The sequence below is a fragment of the Psammomys obesus genome, unplaced genomic scaffold (genome assembly GCF_907164565.1).
Source record: "Psammomys obesus unplaced genomic scaffold, mPsaObe1.curated_primary_1811, whole genome shotgun sequence".
Classification (NCBI taxonomy): Eukaryota; Metazoa; Chordata; class Mammalia; order Rodentia; family Muridae; genus Psammomys; species Psammomys obesus.
This window is the reverse complement of record NW_026596109.1, coordinates 21,661,789-21,686,546: the sequence shown is the minus strand read 5'-3', so window position 1 is coordinate 21,686,546 and position 24,758 is coordinate 21,661,789. Positions and strand designations below refer to the sequence as shown.

The following is a 24,758-nucleotide window of genomic DNA, read 5'->3' as shown; positions in this document are numbered from 1 at the left end:
TATACGTACTTGTTTTATCTATTTGGTTTTTATTACATAAATCTTTTAAAATAATAATATCACTTCAACTCTTGTGGCTCACGAATTTCAGTCCTTTATATCTAACTCGTCTGAGTCGTGCTGGAAACAGCTACTGAAGAGGTCTAAGTAGATATCTGGCAAAGTTAAATGGACATTCACTCTTTATCCCAGCAACTACACTTTCAGGGATTTGCCCTAACACAGAAACATATTTATGGAGAGGGACTTATTAAAGTACCACTTCCAGTATCAAAAAGGTGGAGACAGCCAAATGTTCATCAGAAGGGAACTAGTCATTGGAAAATCAAAGGTTCCATTCAACTCCTTCATAGTTTTGTTGGTTGGCTGGTTGGTTGGTTGGGGTTTTTTTGTTTGTTTGTTTTATTTTTTATGAAAGGTGGAGAATTCTCTGCCTTACCATGTAGAGATCTTCACTGCACACACATCCTCCCTTCCCTCCCCTGCCTTCAAAGACAAGGTAGGGAAGATTGTTTAGGAAAAAGAAAGTTAAGAAAGAGAATGTTTGTGTATCTAGCCAATCCTCATTCATGCATTTTCTATTTACAAAGTCACACACTTGCTAAGTTTATCTGTAATGCCAAAAATTCGATGCCGGGGGAGCTTTCACAGTTATGCACAGACACGTATGTATTCAGAATGCTGAAAAATGGGAATTTCCTGGCACATGCTTTTCCAGCTGAGGTCAAACAAGGCAGTGATCTGTCTTGTTTCGCTTTTCATATTGTAAACAAATGTACTTTTTATGATGTATGCCACATTTAAAAAATATTTGTGCTTTTCCTTTGGTTATGTCACTGTTTAAATGGTTCCCGAGAATAGTACTGCAGTGCTGTTTAGTGTTCCTGAGCTTAAGGAGGCTGTGATGTCCCTTAGAGTGGAAATGAATATAGTAGATAAGTTTCATTCAGGCGCAAGTTCCAGTGCTGTTTGGTTGAAAGTTCAATGTTAAATAACCATACATGCTAAGTAAGGTGTCATTAAACAAAAACACCTGTAAAATATGCTAATATATTGCTCAATTGGTAAATTTGTGACAGCATGTTCTTCACAGGGACCTAGTTCTGTTGGTTTGGGTTTTTTTTTGTTGTTTGTTTGTTTGTTTGTTTGTTTTTCCATAGCAATGATGATTTGGTTTTTGGTAATTCATTGTTTGTACCATTTCATTGGATGTGACTACTCAGATATCAAGAATTAGCTATAAATCAAATCATCAATTATTAATATGGTTTTGAGAAAAAATAATAAGGTGGAGGGCACAGAAATGGAAGCTTGACAAAAGCAAACGTTTTTGTTTTGTGGCTTTAGCTTTTGATTCCTGTAAATGTTTTGTATATTATAAGTGTCTGAGAAGCAGTATTTTAAATCAAAAGTGGAGGTGATCGAGCTACTGCAGAGGGATTAAAGAACATGTTAACTGTCAGTTTCTAACAGGGTGTACATGCAGGACAAAAAGTAACTGGAGAGTCATTCTAAGCTGTCTTAGTAATCATGTTGTCGCTAATATAATTACAATTATTCTGGACTATTATGTGCCCAGGTCCTGGGCAAGAAATGAGTGAGAATTTGGAATGTTTTTTCTCTGAGAAGCACAGAGACTAAATATACTACTCTGGGGTCATGCATAAAGGACTCAACAGTGTACTTTAGGAGTTTCTGTTGCTTTTGGACAAGGTACACATCAAAAGTAAGACTAACTGTGATGGAATGTAAAACACATCAAGATGTTTACATTGATAATCTCAGAATGATACCGTAAAGGAAAATTTGAAAAACTTGGCAACCTTTGAAATATACTGAGAAATCCAATCTTTATTTTGAAAACTGATAAAAGGAAATGGTGTAAAAAGGATATGTTTATCTTATCTGCAAGAAATAAAGGTTATGTCAACCATGTTCATGGATGAGGGAAAGTTCATCGGTACAGATGTTTCAACTAATAAATGAGCAAGGAATGTTGGAATTAGAAAGTCACTATTCTGTGACCCTAAGCGAAATAATGCTTCCAAGGTCATCACTGATGGAAAAATGTCATAAAGACTAACCCCTTCTCTATGTGTCTCTCTGAGGAAAGTCCACATCACCACGTACAAAATACCCTTGATTAAAAAGTGAAGCCTAGATCTGTTCAAGTCTTTAGATCTGCCTACCATTTTACAGGAACAGAGGAATGTGCTAACAAAACAACACCATCAGGATTCAATTAGCAAAACATAAATATTGGAATCGCCACAGGACAAACAAGCTGCTTTCTTCAATGGATAAATTGCAGTAAAGTCCCAGGGGGAACCAATAGATTAAAAATTTAAAGACAATAAAATCAATTGCAAAAGACTTTCATTCAGATCCAGATTGAAACAAATTAACTATACAATATTTTTAGACACTTCAGGAAATTTGTGCATTGATAATGTAAGATAGTAAAGACTTGTTGCCTTACTTTAGGCATGAAAAATGGTACTATGGTTATGTTTTTTTGAAATTTACCTGAGATATGTATTGAGATTTATGGATTAAATGATAAAAAAAAAAAAAGATACCTGGAATTTGCCTCAGAATAATGCATATTGAATGACTGCTGGTAAAAGTGAAACAGGATTGGCTATGACTTGAGTAAATTTGAACTTGGGTGATGAGATACTTGACACTATCCTACTTTTCAAAAATATATCTGAATTTTTGTATAAATTAACTGTATTAACTTTAAGTTATATGGTAAAACTAATATTTTAGAATTTACTTTTAAAGACTCCTATCAGAAAAGTAGCTGTCAAAGTAAACTTAGACCCATCCTAGCATTTTAATATATTTATTGATTTAATGAAATGGAAATAAAGTAGAATTGGTGTTTCATATTCTGATCTTGGAAAATTGCCTGAGATGCTTAGCCAGCAAATCTAGCCGTCAGCCACTTCCCTCTCCCACACTTATGTTGCCAGGTTGTTACGGCTGTAAGAGAGTGGACAGTTTTGCCATCAGCCACTTCCCTCTCCCACATTTATGGTGGCAGATTGATACAGCTGTAATAGAGTGGACAGGCTTCATGCATGTGATGCTGTTAATAGCTGCAAAGTAGTACACATGGAAAAGATTTATTTCCACTAATATTTTCTTTTAGGCATTTGACATTGTCACAGACTGACATGGCTGCATTAACAGGAGGAAAGGTAATACTGTGACTAATACTAAACAATTTAATCATTTGAAAAATAAGATAGTAGTTCTTAAGTGAACAATTTTTGTTTTTAACAGGGATTTCCCTTCTTATTTCAACATATTCGTGATGGCATCAATATAAGACAAACTTGTAATCTAATTTTTAGCCTGTGTCGGTACAATAATCGGCTTGCAGAACATGTAAGTATGGAAAGCAGTCCTAAACTCTTTTGACAATTTTAAAGATAATATTCTGAAATCCTACTTTTTCTGTTTCAGATTGTATCCATGCTTTTCACTTCAATAGCAAAGCTGACACCTGAGGTATGTAAGGCTTTGCTAATAACTATATAATTTGGACTAACAGTTCAAACAGAGTTTTCCAAGTAACTGTGATTATAGGCCTGCAAATTCTGTATGTCAGGGTGCCACAGATGTGCCAGCCTTCAAAGTTGTCTGTCTCAACGCCCAATCATGAACTATCCAGAACTTGGTGTAAGTGAAGGAGTGTATGGAAGGCAGAGGACAGTATTAAGAGAGTCTTTATTAAATAAAGCATTTAGCAATCCCAGTACCCAGGAGGCAGAGGGGACAGGCCTCTATGCATTCAGTGCCAGTCTGGTCTTTGAAATGAGTTTCGGGACAGCCAGAGCTATATAGAGACCCTGTGTCAAATCCCCTCCCCCAACTCTTCCTCCCCCAAAAGAAAGAGAAAGTCATATTTTATAAAAGTAGAAGCATTTAGCTACTTTAATACATGTTAAAAATCAATGTAAATTATTTCTTATGGATCAGAAATTGCTACAGGAAACAATACAACATTTTCAATAAAACATGCTGGGTTCGTTCATAAAACTTATTAAAAAGTTGTCTATTAGGGGACATTCCAGAGACTGCTTTTTACAGTATGTACGTGAAAAATGCTGAAAATAGATTTAAGTATTTTTACTATGAAACAAGATAAATATGTGAGGTAACACATAAGTTAATTATCTGTATTTAGCCATTACATTGTGTAGTGTGTTTGTGTGTGTGTGTGTGTGTGTGTGTGTGTGTCAAAATACCACCTTTACCGTAAACATTTACGTTTAGTTTTTAATTTATAAACAAAAATCTTGAATTACTTTTTAAAAAGCACATCTGCCATCTAGAAAATATTTATCCGGCGTGGCCTCTTCCATGCCTGCACCTTCTAACTGATTGACATTTTAAGTTAGTTCAGGTTCATATGCAGGAGAGCTGTCCAGGCTCTGCCAGAGCCACAGCAGATTTGACTGAGGCCAGAAGAGCGTGTGCCTCAGCACAGTTGTGTGTGTCTTACAGGCAGCCAATCCTTTCTTTAAATTGTTGACCATGCTAATGGAATTTGCTGGTGGGCCTCCAGGAATGCCTCCCTTTGCGTCTTACATTCTGCAGAGGATATGGGAGGTAAGTCTTTAAAGGACATGTTTCCAGTCATAATCTTCCCAGGGATTTTCTTTTGCTCATTTGTTTGTTCAATTTATTTTTCTTTTCTATTTTTTTCTTATTTTACTTAGAGTGAAACAAAACATAACAAAATTGAGTGGAGGATACAAATGTTTCATCCAGCCCTATCATGGATTATGCTTTTATTTACTGCTACCATCATCTCATACTTCTCTTTCTTCTTACTTGAACCAAATGGCTTCAGACAGTATAAAGTCATTAACAATAGTTACCCTCAAGAAAAATTCCATAACGCAACTAGAAAGCCCTAGAAATATAAACCAGGTGTTTTAGTATTTGACAAACATAGTAGAACAAACATCAAAAACCGCTGCTTACAGAGTCATTGGTGTGTAAGTAGATTTCTTGGTGATGACTGGAAAAGCTCTTTGTCAGGTCTAAGTAAACCTTTGTTCTAAAGGGACAAATGCCAAATGTTGTAGATTTTATAAATTATACATTCCTTTTGAAACTATTCAACTGTGCTCTTGTAACCTAAAAGCCATTAATGAGACAGTAAGTATTAAGCTTGGGAATGTCCAAATAAAATGACAGCACAATTCTGCCTACAGTGCAAAGATTGCCAGCCACTGCTCTAGATTATTACAATTCCCATTCCCATGAAAAGAATCTTCACAGCAATTCATGAATATTCTCATATAACAGTAATAGTTTGAACATAGAGTTTAGATATAGAGCATGGAAAAGACAGATGAGAAACCCTAGAAAATTAAAGGGGTTTTTTCCTCCTTGTCAATGCTGGGTATAAAATTCAGGATTTAGTTTATGCTATGCAAATGTTCTGTCACTGAGCCATATCACCAACCAAGATATGTTTAATTAAATTAATAAACTTAGCAACTTTATTGGATTCTCTGGTTTGTCCCGGGTTATTTTAAACTTAGTAAACTAGCAATAAATTTTCCTGAGTTTTTCCTCCTTACAGGTAAATGCCTTTAGCATAGTAGGAAAACATGGGTAAAACATCTGTAAAGACTCTAAAGTAAAAGAAAAAATATGGGCTGGAGAAATGGCCCAGAAGTTAAGAGCACTTGTTGCTCTTACAGAGAACCCAGGTTCAATTCCCAGCATCCATGCCCCCATGAGGCAGCTTACAGCAACTCAAATAACTCTGGTCTATGAGATCTGATACCTGTTTCTAATTTCCTCAGGAACAGGCACACACGTGGTACACTTATGCATGTAGGCAAAACAATATACAGATGTAATCTAAAAAGAAAAAGTTAACTAAATACATATCGCATATTCTAAAAGAAAATAAAAATAAATTGCTCCTTCAGTTTACCTTATCCCCTGTCTTATCATTTTATTTATAGGTTATTGAATACAATCCTTCTCAGTGTCTGGACTGGTTGGCAGTACAGACACCCCGAAATAAGCTGGCACACAGCTGGGTCCTCCAGAATATGGAAAATTGGGTCGAGCGGTTTCTTTTGGCTCACAATTATCCTAGAGTCAGGACTTGTAAGTCAAATGTTTAAAATTCAGCCAATTATTCATTGTTCCAAATTATAGGCTTGTTTTATTGCTTGTTGGTTTGACTTTTAGGGTTGTTGCGGGGTGGGGTAGGCCTAACCCAATGAAAATACTGTTTACAATGTAAAGCTCTGGGAGGGGTCATAAGACGTGGGCTTTGATGTGTGTTTGCTGTTTGAAAATCATGACGCTATGAATATCTATGATACTTTATCCTGTGTTTTAAAGTTTTACTGAAGAAAGTAAAAGATGAGAAAAAAAAAAATTTGTAGAGTAACTCTTGATGCCAGGACAGCCAGAGCTGCCTAGTGAGACCCTGTCTTGAAAAAACAAACAAACTTAAAAAGTAAATCTTGAGAAGGCTAAGAATAAAATAGTAATTATGACAGAAATTATTGATATAATTATGAGAATTAAGTTATGCACATCTTTTGTGTACACATCATTGGGGAATGAATAGAAATTCTTAGAAGATGTGGACATAGGAAAAAAAAGGCATTTCACAAGACAGGAAGTTGCTTGTTAGTAAACATAAGGTATTTACTTTTTTATAGCTAAAACAAATGAAAATCAAAGTCAATGAAATGCAGTTTCTAACTCAGAGGACCCTAATTCAGTGATAAGCACCTCCAGTGTCCAGATGTTATTTTCTAATCACCGTTCTCCAATAAAATACAGATTCATGGCTTTTTGGTAAAAAGATTTTAGAACAGGGAGTAATCAAAATGAGGTGGGGCCTTAAAGTAAAAACAAACAAAAAAACCAACACGCTAAATGATGTGGCTGTGTCAGAGGCACACAGAACACTGAGAACCTCAGCGGCTAAAGCCGCAACAATTTCGGTAACAAATAATAAAATACTCAGTGTTCTAATCCAAAGTATAAAATGACATTTACAGTTTGTACTGATTCCCAGCAATCCCAACCCTGTGACTGTAGTCCTGAGGGATCCTGTGCCCTGTTGTAGCCTCAGGTGGCACCAGGCACTAACCGGTGCACAGACATAAATGCAGGCAACACACAGTTCCAACAAATAAAGATAAAGAAATCCAGAAGGAGACTACTGATAATTGGTGTGTACCCAAGAGGTAGACCTGAACTCCTTTTTGGATAGGAGCTTAGTGATGCACTGGAGAGTAGAAGTGAACAATGTCAGAAGTACTATGAGCGTAAGGAAGCGCGACCGTGAGGCAAGTGGTCAAGGTAAATATCAAAGGTCCGCTTGCAGAATGTCTCCTGACATGCTGCAGTCTCTATGATCTTCTTCCTCATTCTGAGCCAAACACCATAAACATCAGATAAACCCAGTTTGACGAGTACTTCTCAGAACTATCAGAATTATAAAACAAAAAGAGTCTGAGAAACTGTCAGATCCAAGATGAGCCTAAGGAAACGTGATTGTTCAAGGCAGGACCCTGGAAACAAACAAAAGCACCATGTGGAAGAAATATTAATTTGCCTCTCTTAGTTTCTTAGTCATAATAATTTAGCATGATAATAGTAGATGGTAATGGTAGTAGAGACTTGTTGAGGGTTATCAGGGACTGTGTATCCCCTGTCTGAAATCAAAGGTGCGCTTGAGAAGAGGGCCTTTCAGTGGACGTCACCTGTGGATTGGCTAGTACTCTGTCTGGATTCTTGCTCCCCTGTACACATTTTATTTAATCCCATAATCTTTGAAGTTTTTTAACCAGATGTTACACTGATGTTCATGATGGTACTGTGGAAATGAATTATTTTACATAATAGTAATACTGTAATATTATTCTCATAAAAGGCCATAGCAGTTTGTGTTAAGATCGCTTAAAAAATTCTTTTCCCTCTAATTCTTGTAATGCCATTTCAGGACTTGTCTATAAGTAATTTATCCAGAAATATGCATGTCCAGTGAAGTTACTTTTAAACCTGCTCAGTGAGGATCCTCACGTGGTAGATGTACTTGTTGTCCTGTAGTCTCAGTGACTGGAACAGAAGCATTTCTCCCAAAGGGCCAGTTGAGCACTAAGCAAAATTGTGGACCTTAAAACAAAAAGCCTTTAGTTAGGAAAGAAATTGTTAGGTGCCATTTTAAAAATTAGTAGTGAAAACTGAAGAAGAAAACAGCTTTTAATATTAGGGTCTACATACTTGAAAAATATGAATATATTTTAAAAAAACAATTAAGATAAATGGAAACTAAAGGACTTAGAAAATTTATAAAACAGTTTCAACAAATAACTGCATGTTGAGACAAGAAAACTTGAGTCACCAGGTATTAAAATAGTTAAGGATTTGGCCAGGGCATGGTGGGGTGCACTGTCAGGGTCAGCATGTGGGAACCAGAGCCAGGCAGGTGTCTCAGCTTCAAGGCCAGCCTGACCTAAGCGCCATAGTAAGTGAGATCCTGTCTGAAAACAAAACCCTGCAGGGTCTGCCAAAGACATGGCTCGGCAGTTCAGGGCACTAGCACCTCTCCCAGACATACCGAGTTCAGTTTCCAGCTCCCACATGGCAGCTCACAACCATCTAAAATGGTATCTTATGTGCTCTTGTGGCATGTAGGCATACATGTAGACAGAGCACTCATATATAAATACATAAATAAACAAAAATTTAAAAAGTGTTTAGATATGTTTTAGCCAGGTATGGTGGGTTCATATCTCTAATCCCAGCATTTAGGAGGCAGTTGGATCTCTGAGCTCAAGGCCAGTCTAGTCAGCTGTTCCAGGGCAGCCAGGGCTACCCAGAGAAACCCTATCTCAAAAAGCAAAATCCCCCCCCCCCAAAGTTGAAGACTTGCTGTGTCGCCATAGGAGTAGACTTCTTCCGGGTTCCATACTATAAAACGACCTGGTATCCAGCTCAGCACTAAGCTTATACAGGTAGCCTCACCTAGTAAGTCACTAGCAGCAGAAAGCTAATAACAAGCTTAATGATGAGCTTGTGGTGTTTCTTTGAGTTTTAGAAGACTTTGGCAAGGAAGAGAGGGCAAACAAACAGTTTTATTAAGAAGCAGTTCCAAAAGTGGGGGGTAATCTTAAAAACAGGTTGACCTTAGAAGACTTTTAAAAGATTCTGCAGCCAATAGTGCCATTAGTCCCAGGACTTGACATAAGGAAGCAGCATGGGAAGATCTGGAACAGCCTGGGCTACACAGTTGCAACACTATCTTTCTCAAAAATGTGGAAAGGGGATCTCAAAAGTTAATACTATACCAGTGGCACACACAAATTTATTTTATTTTTATCTTCATAAATTAAGTATGTTATATGGCATTATCTTAAAATACTGGAAAATAATTTACTAAGATGTTTTTTAAAGTGACACCTAACTTAACCAAGACCTAAAACTTTAAATGACTCAATGGTATCAGGTGCTTTTTGGTAGGCCTTCTTATTCTGAATGTTGGTTGGTTTGTTGGTTTTTATCAGAAAAAAAAAAAAAAGAAATTAAGAGATGGAAAAAATCTCTATTGTGGAAAAACTGAACAAAATAGGTTTGAAAACCTGTTCTGTATAGCCATTGCTTGGGAGATGGAGGAAGAGAATAAGGAGTTAAAAGCTAGTTTTGAGTAGCATGAGTGTCTGTCTCCAAAAAAAGAAAAACAGTTTCTGTAATGGTGATTATTGTTGCCACTTAAAATGCAGTTCTCTGTAACCTCTATAACCCTGTGGGAATCTTTCTTCTGGACCAAAGGTAAATCAGAAGGATATTTAAAAGATGTCATGTCCCTTAATTTTTATTCATTTTTATTAATAAAGGGAAGAGTGGTTTTGTGTTTAATAACTGCTCTTCAGTCTACTTAAATCTTACAAAGATCTGACAGTTTTGTTTTACATTTTATAGCTGCAGCTTATCTTCTGGTGTCCCTTATACCAAGCAATTCATTTCGCCAGATGTTCCGGTCAACAAGGTCTTTGCACATCCCAACCCGTGACCTTCCACTCAGTGCAGACACAACAGTAGTCCTACACCAGGTCTACAACGTGCTCCTTGGTTTGCTCTCAAGAGCCAAACTTTATGTTGATGCTGCTGTTCATGGCACTACAAAGCTAGTGCCCTATTGTAGCTTTATGACTTACTGTTTAATTTCCAAAACTGAGAAGCTGATGTTTTCCACATATTTCATGGATTTGTGGAACCTTTTCCAGCCTAAACTTTCTGAGCCAGCAATAGCTACAAATCACAATAAACAGGCTTTGCTTTCATTTTGGTACAATGTGTGTGCTGACTGTCCAGAGAATATCCGCCTTATTGTTCAAAACCCAGTGGTAACCAAGAACATTGCCTTCAATTACATCCTTGCTGACCATGATGATCAGGATGTGGTGCTTTTTAACCGTGGGATGCTGCCTGCCTACTACGGCATTCTGAGGCTCTGCTGTGAGCAATCACCTGCATTCACTCGACAACTAGCTTCTCATCAGAACATCCAGTGGGCCTTTAAGAACCTTACACCACATGCCAGCCAATACCCTGGAGTGAGTACAGTTAATACTTTTACTATGTTTCCTGAGCTTGGTTAGCAATACATTTTTCGCCCCTTTAAGAAGTGACAAAGTATAGAATAATCATTCACCCATTTTGTCTTTCGGTGCTGGGAATCGAACCCAGACTCGTGTTTATACTTCGCATGTGCTTGGCAACTAAGCTACATCCCCTTCACATCTTTTTTTTTTTTTTTTTTTTTTAATTATTATTTTATGTGTATGGGTGTTTTGTCTGTGTACTACATCTAAGTCTGATGCCCAGTGAGATCAGAAGAGGGGGTAGAATTACCTGGTACTGGGGTTGTAGATGGTTGCAAGCTGCCACATGGATGCTGGGAATCAAACCTCTGAGCCATTTCTGCAGTCCCATCTTAAGTACTTGAAATGTTTGCTTTCTTAAATACCTTCATATAATGCCATGTATGACCTATAAATAATTTACTGTATTCTCTTATGCTGATGTTACTTTGTTTATAGTGGAACATACCTTTTTATGTGTTGTTTAAACTTTTGTTTGGCAATGCTATGGAACAGACCCAGGGCCTTAGCTGTGCTAAACAAATACTGCCAGCCCAAATTTATGTTTTGTGAATGTGTCTTTGATGTACACCTACTGAAAAGATGAAGACAACTTCAGGGAGTATTATTTTATAATTAGATGTTCAGGGGCTAAAGATGTGGGTCCACAGGAATGCCAATTCCAGGGGATCCGACACCTGGCCTCCATGGGAACCCACATAGACATGCATACAGAAACACATACACATAGACGTAATTAAAAGTAATTTTAAATTTTTTTATTTTTTAGTCAGGGTTTCTCTGTGTAGCACTGGATGTCCTGGACTCACTTTGTAGACCAGGCTGGCTTTGAACTTACAGAGATCTGCCTGCCTCTGCTTCCCCAACTACTGGGATGACAGGTGTGAGCCACCATGCCTGGCTGGCTGGCTTATTTACTTATTTACTTACTTACTTACTTACTTACTTACTTACTTACTTACTTACTTACTTACTTACTTACTTATTTATTCATTTATTTGCTGTTATATATAGCTAGTTTAAATTTTTTGATTAGATGCTCCTTATCAAGGTCTGCATGCTTTGCTGAGGTGTGACCTGCACAGTATTTTATAGTGGTAGTATGTCGTAGTATTCTCACTATCTCAGATGGATGATCTGAGCTTACATGGATATATATTTCTAATCTGATCCTCTTTTCCTTTCAGAATATTTGTTAAGTTGTGTAGTAAAATTTCCCTCTGTAATATTATCGCTTGTTTATGTTTGGCACTTTTTACTTTTGTTTCTTGCGGTTGTAAACTGTCCTTTATTAGGTTAAACTGTTCTTTGTTGATAGTATAGTGAGGTTAGAACCTCTTACTACAGAGAGAATAGCATAATTTTCAATTCAGAAAGAAAGTTCCAGTGCTTGTAACGTAAGAAAAAAATATATGTTCACTATATGTTCACTCAGTACCAGAAATCCAAAGCTATATCTGGAAAATGAAGAAAAAGGATGAGAGTGTCATAGGCTGAAGGGATCATGATACTGTTTATTCTCAATCAGTTTGTTTTCATCATGGTTCACATAAATAATATTTAACTTAGTTACTAAGATATCTAGCCCAGAATTACACAAACCAGTGCTAAGAGTTTGGCTAAGATGCCTGTCTCCTTGAATTGATTTTTGTTCTTGACATCAGTCAGATGTAACTTTTTTTTTTTTTTTTTAATAACTCAGCTATTAGGAATTTTCATGAAAATTGTGTTATAAAATTTAACTGTTGGGCTGGAGAGATGGCTCAGAGGGTAAGAGTGCTGGCTCTTCTTCCAAAGGTCCCGAGTTCAATTCCCAGCAACCACATGGTGGCTCACAACCATCTATAATGAGGTCTGGCGCCTTCTTCTGGCATGCAGGCAGGATATTGTATAAATGATAAATAAATAAATCTTAAAAAAAAAAAAGATAAAAAAAATTTAACTGTTACTTCATGTTTATATAAGTAAGTTAATTTATAAAGTCACAGCTAATGATTTTACTAAATATTATTTTTACATTTTATCATTAAACATTAGTCTAGAATGATGTTCTAAATATTTGTACAAAGGTGTGTCTCAATATTAATTCATCCTTAATTATAAATGTTCAAAATCCTTAAGACAAAGCAAGCAAGACACTAAAATGTGGAAAGATCATCACTTGGCGTATTTGCCTTTTTTAGGCTGTGGAAGAACTGTTTAACTTGATGCAGCTGTTTATAGCTCAGAGGCCAGACATGCGAGAAGAAGAATTAGAAGACATTAAACAGTTTAAGAAAACAACCATAAGCTGTTACTTACGCTGCTTAGATGGCCGCTCTTGTTGGACTACTTTAATAAGGTAAAAAAAGATACTTTGTGATTTTTTTTTTGGGGGGGGGGGGGGGTTGGTTTTTCAGGTGAAAACATAGAACCTTTCCTTTTGACACTAATAGAGAAATAATTTATATTATTTATAACTAAAAGCTTGTTCTTTAGAAAATTATTATTATTTTAAATTTAGTGTTATGTAGCCTTTTTGTTGGCCTTTTACTGTGTACTATGTAGCTAAGGGTGACCTTGAACTTGCCTCCAGTTCCCAAGTGCTTGGAGTACAGATGCATGCCATTATGCTATATTTATGTAGTATTAGGATCAAACCAAGGCCCACATGAATATTACCAGGCGCTGTACCAGCTGAGCTACATCCTCAGCCCTCCTTCCAATTTGCAAATTCTTAGAAGTTATTGGTGAAATATTTCTGTACTTAGGAATTTTGCCTACTTTGAACAGTTTTTTTTTTTTTTCTTTTGGTTTGTTTTACATTTGTGTATCTTTTATTGGAATCATATCTGAAGATTTGAAGGTCCTGTCTGTGACAGTTCATCCAGACTTGCACTTGGGTAGGTAGTTCCAGTCTAGAGACCTCTCAAGACAGCTTCTGCATCTTAAGATGAGTCTGCTTATTAATATCTCTTATTTTTCTCAGATCTATTTGGCTTTATTCGTAGGAATTAGCAAAAAAAAAAAAAAAGAAAGAAAGAAAGAAAAAGAACCATCTATGCAATAAATTGTTTTGAGTTGTGGAATTGATTGAATGACTTAGAAAAGAACTTCTGCAAGTTATATTGTATTTTCTTTACCTATAAAAATGAATTTTGCCTAACTTATTATAGAGCTTAGAAGACATGGAGGAGAGAAAGACTAGGATAGGTCTTGCAGTGAGCACACACTTTTGTGTGCGCTTTTATGAAAGCTTCATGATAATATTAAATTAATGAACCCAAGAGAAAATTCTTCAGATTATCTCCTTCAGAAAGCTTTATATTTGAACCTTCAGTACTCTATAGAACGAAGGAAGCACTTTTGCCAGTTCTATTTAGAGGAACTCTTAAATATTTGACATTCAACTTGAATAGATTATTGCTAAAGGTTTATTGCTTGCAGCTTTTTTGATTAAAGTTCTAGAGTTTTGCAGCTTGTTGAATAAAAAAGGAAGCATCCAGTGGAAGTAAAACGATTGCAGTAATATCTACAATAGTACTCTGCTATGTAATGAAATGAGTTCTGAGCACAGCATTAACTCAGTGTGGTTATAACTTACTTTTACTGTCTTCAGGCTTGTTTGTGTGCCCCTCCCCCCATGTTACCTTTCCTCCCAAAGCTGATGGATGCTCTTGGATATAGTATAGTTTACTGTTATATAGAACCTAACAGTTGAGATTGTAAACTCACTATTTAAAATAAAAAAAGAAAGAAACAGCATTGTTACACTGAAATTTAAAAACACTCTCATCATGCCTTCCTCTTGCCATTGTGGATGAAGTATTGATCAGACACTGATAGACACATGCTCCTCCAAAGTATGTGGCAAGTTTTTATTATTTCCTTTTTCTGTCTGAGTGTCCTTTAGAATACCCAGAGTACTGAGAAGTAGAAATGTTTATTTCAGAGGTTTGGTTTGGTTTTGTTTTTGGAAACTTTGGAAACTTTGTATAAACTTCAGTAGCTGGGCATCCATAATCTGGAAATCTACCTCGTCCCACAACTGAGTGCCAACTGATGGCTTAATAATTGTGAGCCTTCAGACTGTGGCTGCTTATTCTATCGTCTGTTGCTGAGAAATAGTGTACATGCCTGCAGTTTCATGTTGGCAAGCCAAAGCAGGAGGCTTGCCACAAGATAGAGGCTAGTTTGAGCTACAAAACAAAGTCTCTTTAAAATTAAAAACTAACAACAGATACAGCCGGTTCCTTTTATATGGGTAGGAAAGCCAAAAGCTTAAGCCAGTTTTACTTCTGTTTCTTTGTCACCATCAGATTGTTCTGTCTGTTCAAATTGGACTTTCTTTATTCTTCTAGTGCCTTCAGAATACTATTAGAGTCTGATGAAGACAGACTGCTCGTGGTGTTTAATCGAGGGTTAATCCTAATGACTGAGGTAAATATTATATTGCCTTTTACTGTGAATGTGCCTCATTTGAACAGTCTTCCAACACTTTCTGCTACATGTATATAAAGCATTTTAGCTGCACTGTCTCACAAGTTCCAGGGTTTTAGTTACATGGATCACTCCTCAATTTAAATTTAGTTGTGTTTATTGCACTTAGTAGATAAAAATGAAATCTGTGTGATTTATAGGGTACACTTATTTCCCAAGAGCATGCTTATTTGGTGGAATACAGACAGAAGGCACTCAGTTGGCTGTCCACAACTGAAATCTGCAGTCATCTTTCCATGATTCTTAGTTCACAAGCGAGAAATGGTTACAGCCAGCAGAAGTACATAGGACTGTTTAGTCTTATGCTAGAGATAGATAAAATTGTACAGTTGGAAAGTACTGCATGAATTAAGAGCTACTGTTGATATTTTTTTTAGTTAACAGTGTTATAGAGTAGGAAGAGAATAAGAAACTGCATGTTGAAGAACTTGGACTTGGCCGTTTTAAGTGGGAAACATTCAGAAGGATGACTTTCTGAGCCCAGAGGCAAGGAAGTGTTGGCTCTGGTTGAAATGCCCGCTCTCCGCCAAGTGCAGTCCTAGGCAAAAGAATACAGCAGTTCACAGACAGGCGCAGTTCTTGTCCTGCCAGTGCGCGGGTTGCACGTCACAGAGCCTGGCTGAGGGCTTTGAACAGGGTGTAAACGACAGCTTAGTGGCTTGGGGGGGTTCAAAGAAAGGATGCTGTTTTCTACGGTAAAAAGAGCTAAATATTTAATTAGGTTCACATAGTTCCCCCACATTCTGAGAGCTCCTTTCCAGGCAGGCTATATTTTGCTGTGGCTAACAGCTCTTTAATTTACCATACTGTTTCAACATAGACCCTGAAAAGTTACCTAAAATAGCTACCTAGTCTCCCTAGTCTTCTGGTTATTGCATCTTTCTAAGGCTTAGAACAAAATGGATTTTTTTTAATTGAATTTTTAAATTTTTAAATGATTAAACAAATCATTTCTTGACACTAAAATGTTTACATAAAATACAATTCAAGGTAAGGGCTATACCTCTATTTTAAAAGGACTGGAGTCTAAAGAAATGGTTCATTTAGTAAAGTGCTCTTATGCCACCCTGAGTATCTGATTCCTGACACCACGTAAAGAGCCAGGCAGCATGCTCCTGGCCAAGAGGATCCTTGGCAGTTTGCCATCTAGCCGTGCTCCAGGTTCAGTGAGAGACTTTGTCAGAAACAGACAGTGCAGGGCTGTGCGGATGTCCACAACCCTGACAACCTTGAGTTTGGTTACTAAGGACAAGGGGAGGAGAAAGCCTCGCTCTGCAGATTGTCCTGCACCCTTCATAGGCACACTGGGCTACGCACATGCACCACATGAGCCTGCACGAAAGTGTTTTCAAGAAGCATGCAGAGTGGTTGGGGATGACACCAACAAGCACACACACGTACCCACACATACAGAGTAGCTAACTGGGAAATCCAGCTTAGAAAACAAGTGCCGTTTGCTCTGTGTTCATGTGTACACACAGAGCATCCAAGTCTGAAAACCTCTTTCAGAGGATAAGGATTTCATTTGTGTCTAAAATAAAAATGAAATTAAGGGTTTTTACATTGTTATTTCCTAAATCACTTGTAGTCTTTCAACACACTGCATATGATGTATCATGAGGCTACAGCGTGCCATGTGACTGGGGACTTAGTAGAGCTGCTGTCCATATTCCTCTCGGTCTTGAAGGCTACACGCCCATATCTTCAGAGGAAAGGTTCGTTCATTTTTACTTTTTTTTTTTTTTACCATTTTGCTGTCATTTAATAGAGTTGGGCGGGGGGTTGGTTTTCAAATGAGAGGCCTCCGAAAGAATTGTCTTATTAGTTTCCATGCTAATGGTTCCTGTGCTAGTTAGTGTTGTGCACTTTTTATCATCTCATAATGTAAAGGGGGATATTCTTATATATTTTATTTATACTTACTTGAAAACAAAGGCAAGTGCTGTGTAGGAGTCAAAATTTAGAAGATTGAGAACGCTCCCACACATAGTAACCTTCATAGCTCAGATGACATCATTTTTAATCTCAGTAGAAACAAGTGTAGAAATATTTCTGAATGTCCCTGTTTTCATGCATCCCGAACTTCATGGATCTAGAAAGCACGTAAAAGTACACCACCTGCAGTCCTGATAACTTTAAAAGCTGAGACAGGATCCCCTTGACCTTCATCACTTAAGACAAATCTGGGGAAGATCATGACTTCATGTTAAAAAAAAAGTGGAATATAATTGTCACAAAACTAAGTACTTTTGGTAGTCTAGCATGTTAAGGTACATGACATGGGTTAATGGCTAAAGGTGCTTTCCACTCAATCCAGATGAATTAAGTCTGATTTCTGAAACCCACAGAAACGTGGAAGGAGAGAAACAATTCCACAAATTGTCCTTTGACTTTTACACATGCACTGTAGCTTGTGTAAAATGTCTTCCAGTCCTCTCCCACACCGCATCGTGCATGCATGCACATACACAATAATAGAATTTTTTTTTTTTAGAAAAGATGTAACTTTAACACACACCTATAAGCCCCACCCTCAGCAGAGTGACCCGGGAGAATTGAAAGTTCCAGGCAAACCTGGGCTATATATAGCAAGACTTGCTCTTTTCTCCTTCCCTCCACCCCCAAAAAGAGCAGGTTAAACATAGTGATCTCATAATCTCATGAAATTAGTTACCTAGCTCTCACCAAACATGATTTTTATGCAATTAACTAGAAACTCTTGGTGTTCATATCACAACAGAAGAAAAACTATGAGGCACTGTGACCATGCAAAAGCCCACTTACATGTGCTTTTATATTTGCAGATGTGAAGCAAGCATTAATCCAATGGCAGGAAAGAATTGAATTTGCCCATAAACTTCTAACCCTTCTTAACTCCTATAGCCCTCCAGAACTAAGAAATGCTTGCATAGGTAAGTTATTTGAAAACTAAAACTATAGACAAATATTTTCTGGGTTTTGTGTGCTTGTTTGGCTTTGTTTTGTTTTGGTTTTGTAGATTATGTTGTTAGATTTATAGTATTTGGAAACAGTGGTGCTCATCTGTGTGAAGCACACAGACTGGCAGGTCCCAGGAAAAACCAGCTGTGTCTTAACACGCTAATGTTAACATGTTTGTGGGCAGAGCATCTGGGAACGCTCTCACTTTTCTTAAGACTCTTATGTTCTGATTTCATATGAAAGAGGTAGAATTATGTCAGTATTTACAAAGTGGAACTCAAATTGTAAAGGATAAGGTTAGTTTCTTCACTGGGTCTTTGGCCTTAAAAACATTTGTCAGTATCTATTTATAGACTCTTTAAATTCTTTGTGACTGGGTACTTATTTATAGAATGATAATGTATAGCTATTAAAAGAATCATTTTAAATATAGAGTTAAGTTTTTTACTACCTTAGGAACTACTTGAAGTAGTGACCATTATAGACTGTTAACTATTAGTAATTTCTCAAAATAACATAAACAATTATTTGCCCATCCTGAGGTTTACTCTTGTGTATTTAGTGGGTGAGAATCAGCCCAGCCACTATCATAAAACTTTAATAGTAGACTGCAGATTATCAGATATCTCTCAGACCCAGCTGCTGGGGTGGAGTGTCTAAAGATAAAGAATCATGGCACATTTTTATTTGACAAGACTGTGTCTGCACGGGAGCAAGGAAAATGAGAATAGGTGGGTTTGTTTTGTTTTGTTTTTTTTGTAAGTAATGGCTCTCTGCTGTGGTTATCATGTCTCTTGGTCCTGAGTTGGACATCAGATGATCTTTTCCTTTGTTAGGACCACAAACAGTTTATAGCACTCACCACACTACAGCTTCATCAGGATTTATGAGTGCAAAAGTAAGCGGTTAAATCTAACCCTAGTGTTTAGATTAACAATACTCAAATTGTTTTGATTTTCAGATGTCCTCAAGGAACTTGTCCTTTTGAGTCCCCATGATTTTCTTCATACTCTGGTTCCCTTCCTCCAACACAACCATTGTACTTACCATCACAGTAATATACCAAGTACGTATTTATTTAGCATAATACTTGAATGTGGTTGGCATGTAATCATTCTGCACACTGAAGCTTGGAGATTTATTTATTCTATTTATTCTTATTGTACACTTTTAATGTCTTAGTGTCTCTTGGACCTTATTTCCCTTGTCGAGAAAATATCAAGCTAATAGGAGGGAAAAGCAATATTCGGCCTCCGCGCCCTGAACTCAATATGTGCCTCTTGCCCACAATGGTGGAAACCAGTAAGGTATGTTGGGATGCCAGGAAAATCGTATTTCTGTAGTACAAGGTAATCTGAGATTTCCCCCTGGCAGTTGAGTCCATTAGATTATGTGAACGTTTTATGAAGGCTAATATTAGGTTCATTTGGACTTTTTCCTTTTAAGTGCTCTGAAATGTTGATTGATGTTGCAAAATCAACAGTAAGCACTAGTCGTTAAGATTTTTTTCTTCTTCTAAAAAATACAGCTTTAATAGTAAACCTTAGTTTGTTACTAGGCTAAATTGTAGCTGTGTCCTACATCTAAATACAGAAAGTTAAGTTAGGTACTTGAAATGTTTTCAGTTTGGCCATATAATGAAGACCTCTTTTACTGGCCCTATAATCATATTTTTCTTAACTACCCATAATGTCACTGGTTGATAGATTTATCATCTGGTTCCTGTTCTCTAATGTTTCTTCTAAAATAGTGCCAATTCTAAATTATAGAAACAAGCTGTGTTAACACGAGATAATTTACCTTAGTTTTAATATTTCTTAAAAAACATTTTTCCCCCTTTAGTTTTCTTCACCCATACCTTCATTCACACTCTCGTTTGCCTACTACTTTTGGATCTTAAGTATATTTGAGCAATTCTCCTGTGATAAAAATATTTTAAAAATTAACATTATAGTTACCCGTGCAGAAATAGCCTCATCTTTCAAAAATCAAATATAACTCATTCTTCTTGATGATATGTTTATAGAGCTAAAGTGTCACATGCTAAAACCTCAGTACTTTCACTCTATTAAAGTATATAGAAATGATGGGTAATTATAATTGATAGCATTTGCACACTGAAAATAAACCTAGAACAATTATGATCTTAATAACACTAGAAATTTGGAATTTAAAATTAGATTCTTATAGAAGTTAAAGATTTAATTAGCTTTTTACTTAATCTTATTACATTTGCACAAAATATGCTCTTTATTATACAATTTAAGTGCAACCATTTTATCATCTTTAACCTTCAGGGCAAAGATGACGTTTATGATCGTATGCTGCTAGACTACTTCTTTTCTTATCATCAGTTCATCCATCTATTATGCCGAGTTGCAATCAACTGTGAAAAATTTACTGAAACATTAGTTAAGCTGAGTAAGTATAAAAGATGAGCAGTAAACACCACTGAATTATTTTAAGCCCCTAGCCATTCAGAAAGGGGAAAAAAATATATGACAATCCCTTTATTTTTTCTTTTTTAAAGTGAATGTTTAAAAATATTAATTAGTATTCTTGGGAATATTTTAATTCTTATTAAGAAAACACCAACTTACTGGTTTCCATTGAATAGTTCTGCCCAGAGTTTCCGCCGGCCTAAGACGGAGCTTGGAGCAGGGCTGGCCAGCACTTTGTGCACGGTGGCCTGCGTCCACCATCTCCACAACAGAATTACAAACAAAACTCCCTTTGCTTAGGAGAAGCCTAGGCAGACCTCCCTGGCTCATCTCAGGGTGAGCTGAGATCTTTAGTGCCAGCTGGCTTTGGGAGCTGTTGGAGCCAGAAAAGCTGAGGGGGCTCGGCAGCATGAAGCAAAGGTGCACAGATGAGTAACTAGGAGGTAAGTCTCAGAAAGTGAGAAGACAAATTTGAAAGGTGCGATTTGAGCACTAGAAAACAAGTCTTTCTCAGAATTATGTAGGGGGAGAAAAAACGTGCAGAGAATGTCTAATCTCTCTCTCCAGGGTCAGGGCCTAGGAGTTCTCAGGCTCTGTGTGTCCTGCCTTCTAATTTTATCAAAGATGGGTCAGGTTCCTCTCTGGTTTCTGTAGTTTCATTTCAGAGTGTGGGGAGTAATACTTAGGAAGCTACTTAGTCAAGAAATAGACGATTACCATGTCCCAGAAGGCCTCCTTGTGCTCCATCTCAGCCACAACTCCCTCTTTCCCATGGAAAAGATTCTGGCCCATTCCAGGTAGGCAAAAGTGTGATCCAGTCATAGATTTCATTATTGAGGAAGGAGGAAGTGCTTACAGCTGTCAGGGGTAACTCCTCCTCAGAAAATCATCTTATTGGTAAGTGATTAGAGCATCTTCAAGTTTGAAGGGCTGTTCCTTCTACCTATTCCATTAGCTGATCATACCTATGCATCTATGGCTGGTTCCAAGATGTGGGGAGGTAAGGACATCCGCAGATTGGCTGGTTCGGAATTGTATGCATCGGGGTTGTGGCAAATGGTAAAAGTCTGAAACTTTAGCAATAATCAAGTATAAGAGAATCCTCAGGAGTTGTGATAGTATAGCCTTTGTGCTCAGATAAGAAAGAAGTGTTTCCAAAGATGCTGGCCTTTGGGGAACTTCCAGGTAATTGTGTTTATGTAATTTATAACAAAATATGGGATGAGCTATTCTTGATACATGGACAACTTTGACCAAGTAGCGAATGTTCTGCCATTTTCGATTGTCTCTTTCATCAATACAAATATGTGCTTTCATGGAAATTAAAAATGGAGAGGTTATATATGGGTATGGTAGTCATGCCTGAATCTCCACGCCTGTAATCCTAGCACAGGAGGCTGGGGCAGGAAGGTGGCCATGAGTCTAAGCGGTGCCTGGGCTGTGAGCGGAAGGGAGAGGCAGTCACATGCCAGATGAGCTTTCATGACATTTGATACTCAGTGTCGCTCTCCAGCCCTGGAGCACTCGATTCTACATGATTTAGTGCTTTCATCTGCACCGTTTTAGGAGCGCTCTGCGGTGGTGCACAGGCCCTCAGCTGTGCTGATGTCCACAGCCTGGCAGTTACTAGCCATGGTAGGCTCAGCGTTTGAGATTGGACAAAGGGAGCCATTTTATCAAACTGAATTTAAGTAGCCAAACAATGGCGTTAGGGCAACACTAGAGACAAACCCAAACCACAGAGCAGAAACTTCAAAGTTTCTGAGTCCGTTCCTAGCTAATCCTAGGAATTGGATCTCCTCTTAGGAATTTAGACAAGAGAATTAAAAGCAATGGTTATCCTACCATATATGGGAAAATTATACCCCAGAGTTTGACATTAATTATTCTTCTAGCTGAGACAACTATTTCCCAGGAAAGGCACATAGGAAAGTGCTTAACAAAACAAAACAGCAGGGGGTCGGAGTGTTGGTAGTGCCAAGTGTTGATTTGTAGGGCTCTCTCAGGGAAAGTGGAAAGCGGTAAGTTTAACCTGACAATCTCCTTACTCATTTCAGCCTTGAAGTTAAATAGTCCAAAACGTTATCACCGTAGGTTAGATAAGTGACCGCCAGTTTGGAGAAAAGGTCTTTGCTGTGTTTATGTGGGCAACTGAACAGTACATGGCGTGCCTCATGCCTGTGATCCCAGCACTTCTGCTAAGGCAAGAGAACTGGCTCTTCCCTGCCTGCTTGAGCTACACAGGAACCCGTCTACACAAACAGTTAGCACTCACATTCCTTAAGGCACCATAATTTCATTCATCTCTTTGTTCTTTTACTTTCATTTTATAAAGATAGTTTCTTCCCTTTCACAAAAGTAAACTTGAATGGTACAAACCATGGGGTTGGGGGGAGACCAAACTAACACACACGTTTAGTGGCTATTAAAGGTAATACCCAGCCAGTAGAGCAGAGGTGTTGCTAGCAGAATGGTGGCCAGTACACTTGGGAGGTGAGGCAAAAAAATCGAACTCGAGTTAATTGTTGACTGCACAGTGAGTTTGAGGCCAGCCAGGGCTGCTTGAGAGCCTGTGCCCATTCCAGGGATGGGGAAAGGTGGAGATTAATAGAAAATGACACCCAGCAGCCGCCACACAAGCACACGCACTTGCACTACACACACACACACACACACACACACACACACACACACACACACAAAGACCCTATTTAGCAGGTTATAAAAAAACAGAAACAATAAACTTAAGAAAATTTTAGTTACATAAAAATTGAAATTATTAAGTTGTGAAAACATTATAAATTAAAATATAGAGTAATGTCCTAGTGTGGTGGCACATGTTTTTTAATCCCGGCAGATCTCTGTGAGTTCAAAGCCAACCAGAACTATATGGTGTCAAAAACAAAACAAAATCACTACTTTGGCAGACTTAACAAATAAATAGCTACCCAAACACAAAATGTTTTTTGTTTGTTTTTGAGACAGGATTTCTCTGTGTAGCCTTGGCTGTCCTGGACTCGCTTTCTAGACCAGACTGGCCCCTGTCTCTGCCTCCCTGAGTGCTGGGATTACAAATATAATCTCAGCCACTGACCGTACCTGGCTACACAAAATATTCTTAGGCGTCGGTAAAATGAAAACTAAGCAAAATCAGGATGTGAATCCCCACACAAATTCTTCATTAACCACATGAGAAGTTGCCTGCAGTCACTAATGAAAAAAAGGTGATTTACCTTGATAGAAGTAACACGTTTTGGGTATATGCATTCTTCAGAGATTGAGAAAGGAGCTCATGAGTGGAATACTGTCAGTTTGGGGAGGCAATTTGTCAGTTAAAACTTAGCATATTCCATTCTTTAAGCTTTACATAGAAATGTACTCTCCTAAAAGTGTAGAACAACACACAGGGTATTTATTTTCACTTTATTCACATGTGTGAAATTGAAAACAAAATGTCTACCAAGTGGAGCTTATTTTAGTAAGATATATTATTTGTATTATATACTCTTTAAGACAAACAAGGTAACATTTCTTGAGTTATATTGGGAAGAAAAACAACCTAAAAAATAGACTTGAAGATATGTAGCTCAGTGATCAGCAGGGTGTTGGGTTCAGTTTCCAGCACTGGAGGGTGAGGGAACAATGCAAAGACTATAACTACATCCTTACAAAGGGTTAGGGTCTTACCCTTACTGTCAAGCATAAGGCCAGGTATTGTGCACATTTTTAATCTCAGCACTTGGGAAACAGACAGGCTGATCGTTGAGTTCAAAACCAGCCTGGTCTATATAATGAGTTCCAGGATAGCCAGAGCTATACAGTGAGACCCTGTCTCGAAACAAACAAACAAACAAACAAAGCCAAGAGAGTAATACTATTGTATGCGGGTGCAATCATGGGGTGCTTTTCTTTTTCTAAGTTTAATACTATACCCGGAAGGGGGGAATGATTTGTGATGAGCATGCACTGTGTCTGTTGCTTTTGAGACAGGGGTCTCTATATAGCCTGCCTGCCTTAGCACTGGTGGCCAGATTGGCTCCTGACTCTGAGATGCATGCTTCCTTAGTGCAGGGCTTAAAGGCATCCTTGTCCGTGCCCATGTTGGGATTGTAATTTTTTTTTTTTTAAGGAAAATAGACACTGATATTGCAGACTATAGTTAATCCCATTGAAGGGCCTAAAGCAAAATGAGTAATAGAATGATCAGATAAAAGTTAAATGAATCCTTAAA

General features: G+C 37.6%; 1 protein-coding gene across 1 annotated transcript in view; it reads left to right on the top strand.

Moving 5' to 3' along the window:
* Usp34 (ubiquitin specific peptidase 34) overlaps positions 1-24,758 on the top strand; it is a 185,071-nt gene that overhangs the window by 150,570 nt on the left and 9,743 nt on the right. The window contains 13 exon segments of the mRNA XM_055628770.1: positions 3,158-3,206; positions 3,292-3,396; positions 3,475-3,519; positions 4,519-4,623; positions 6,000-6,147; positions 9,985-10,619; positions 12,851-13,008; positions 15,008-15,086; positions 16,735-16,861; positions 17,951-18,058; positions 19,048-19,152; positions 19,269-19,393; positions 20,384-20,507. Of these exon segments, the coding sequence (XP_055484745.1) occupies positions 3,158-3,206; positions 3,292-3,396; positions 3,475-3,519; positions 4,519-4,623; positions 6,000-6,147; positions 9,985-10,619; positions 12,851-13,008; positions 15,008-15,086; positions 16,735-16,861; positions 17,951-18,058; positions 19,048-19,152; positions 19,269-19,393; positions 20,384-20,507 (1,913 nt within the window).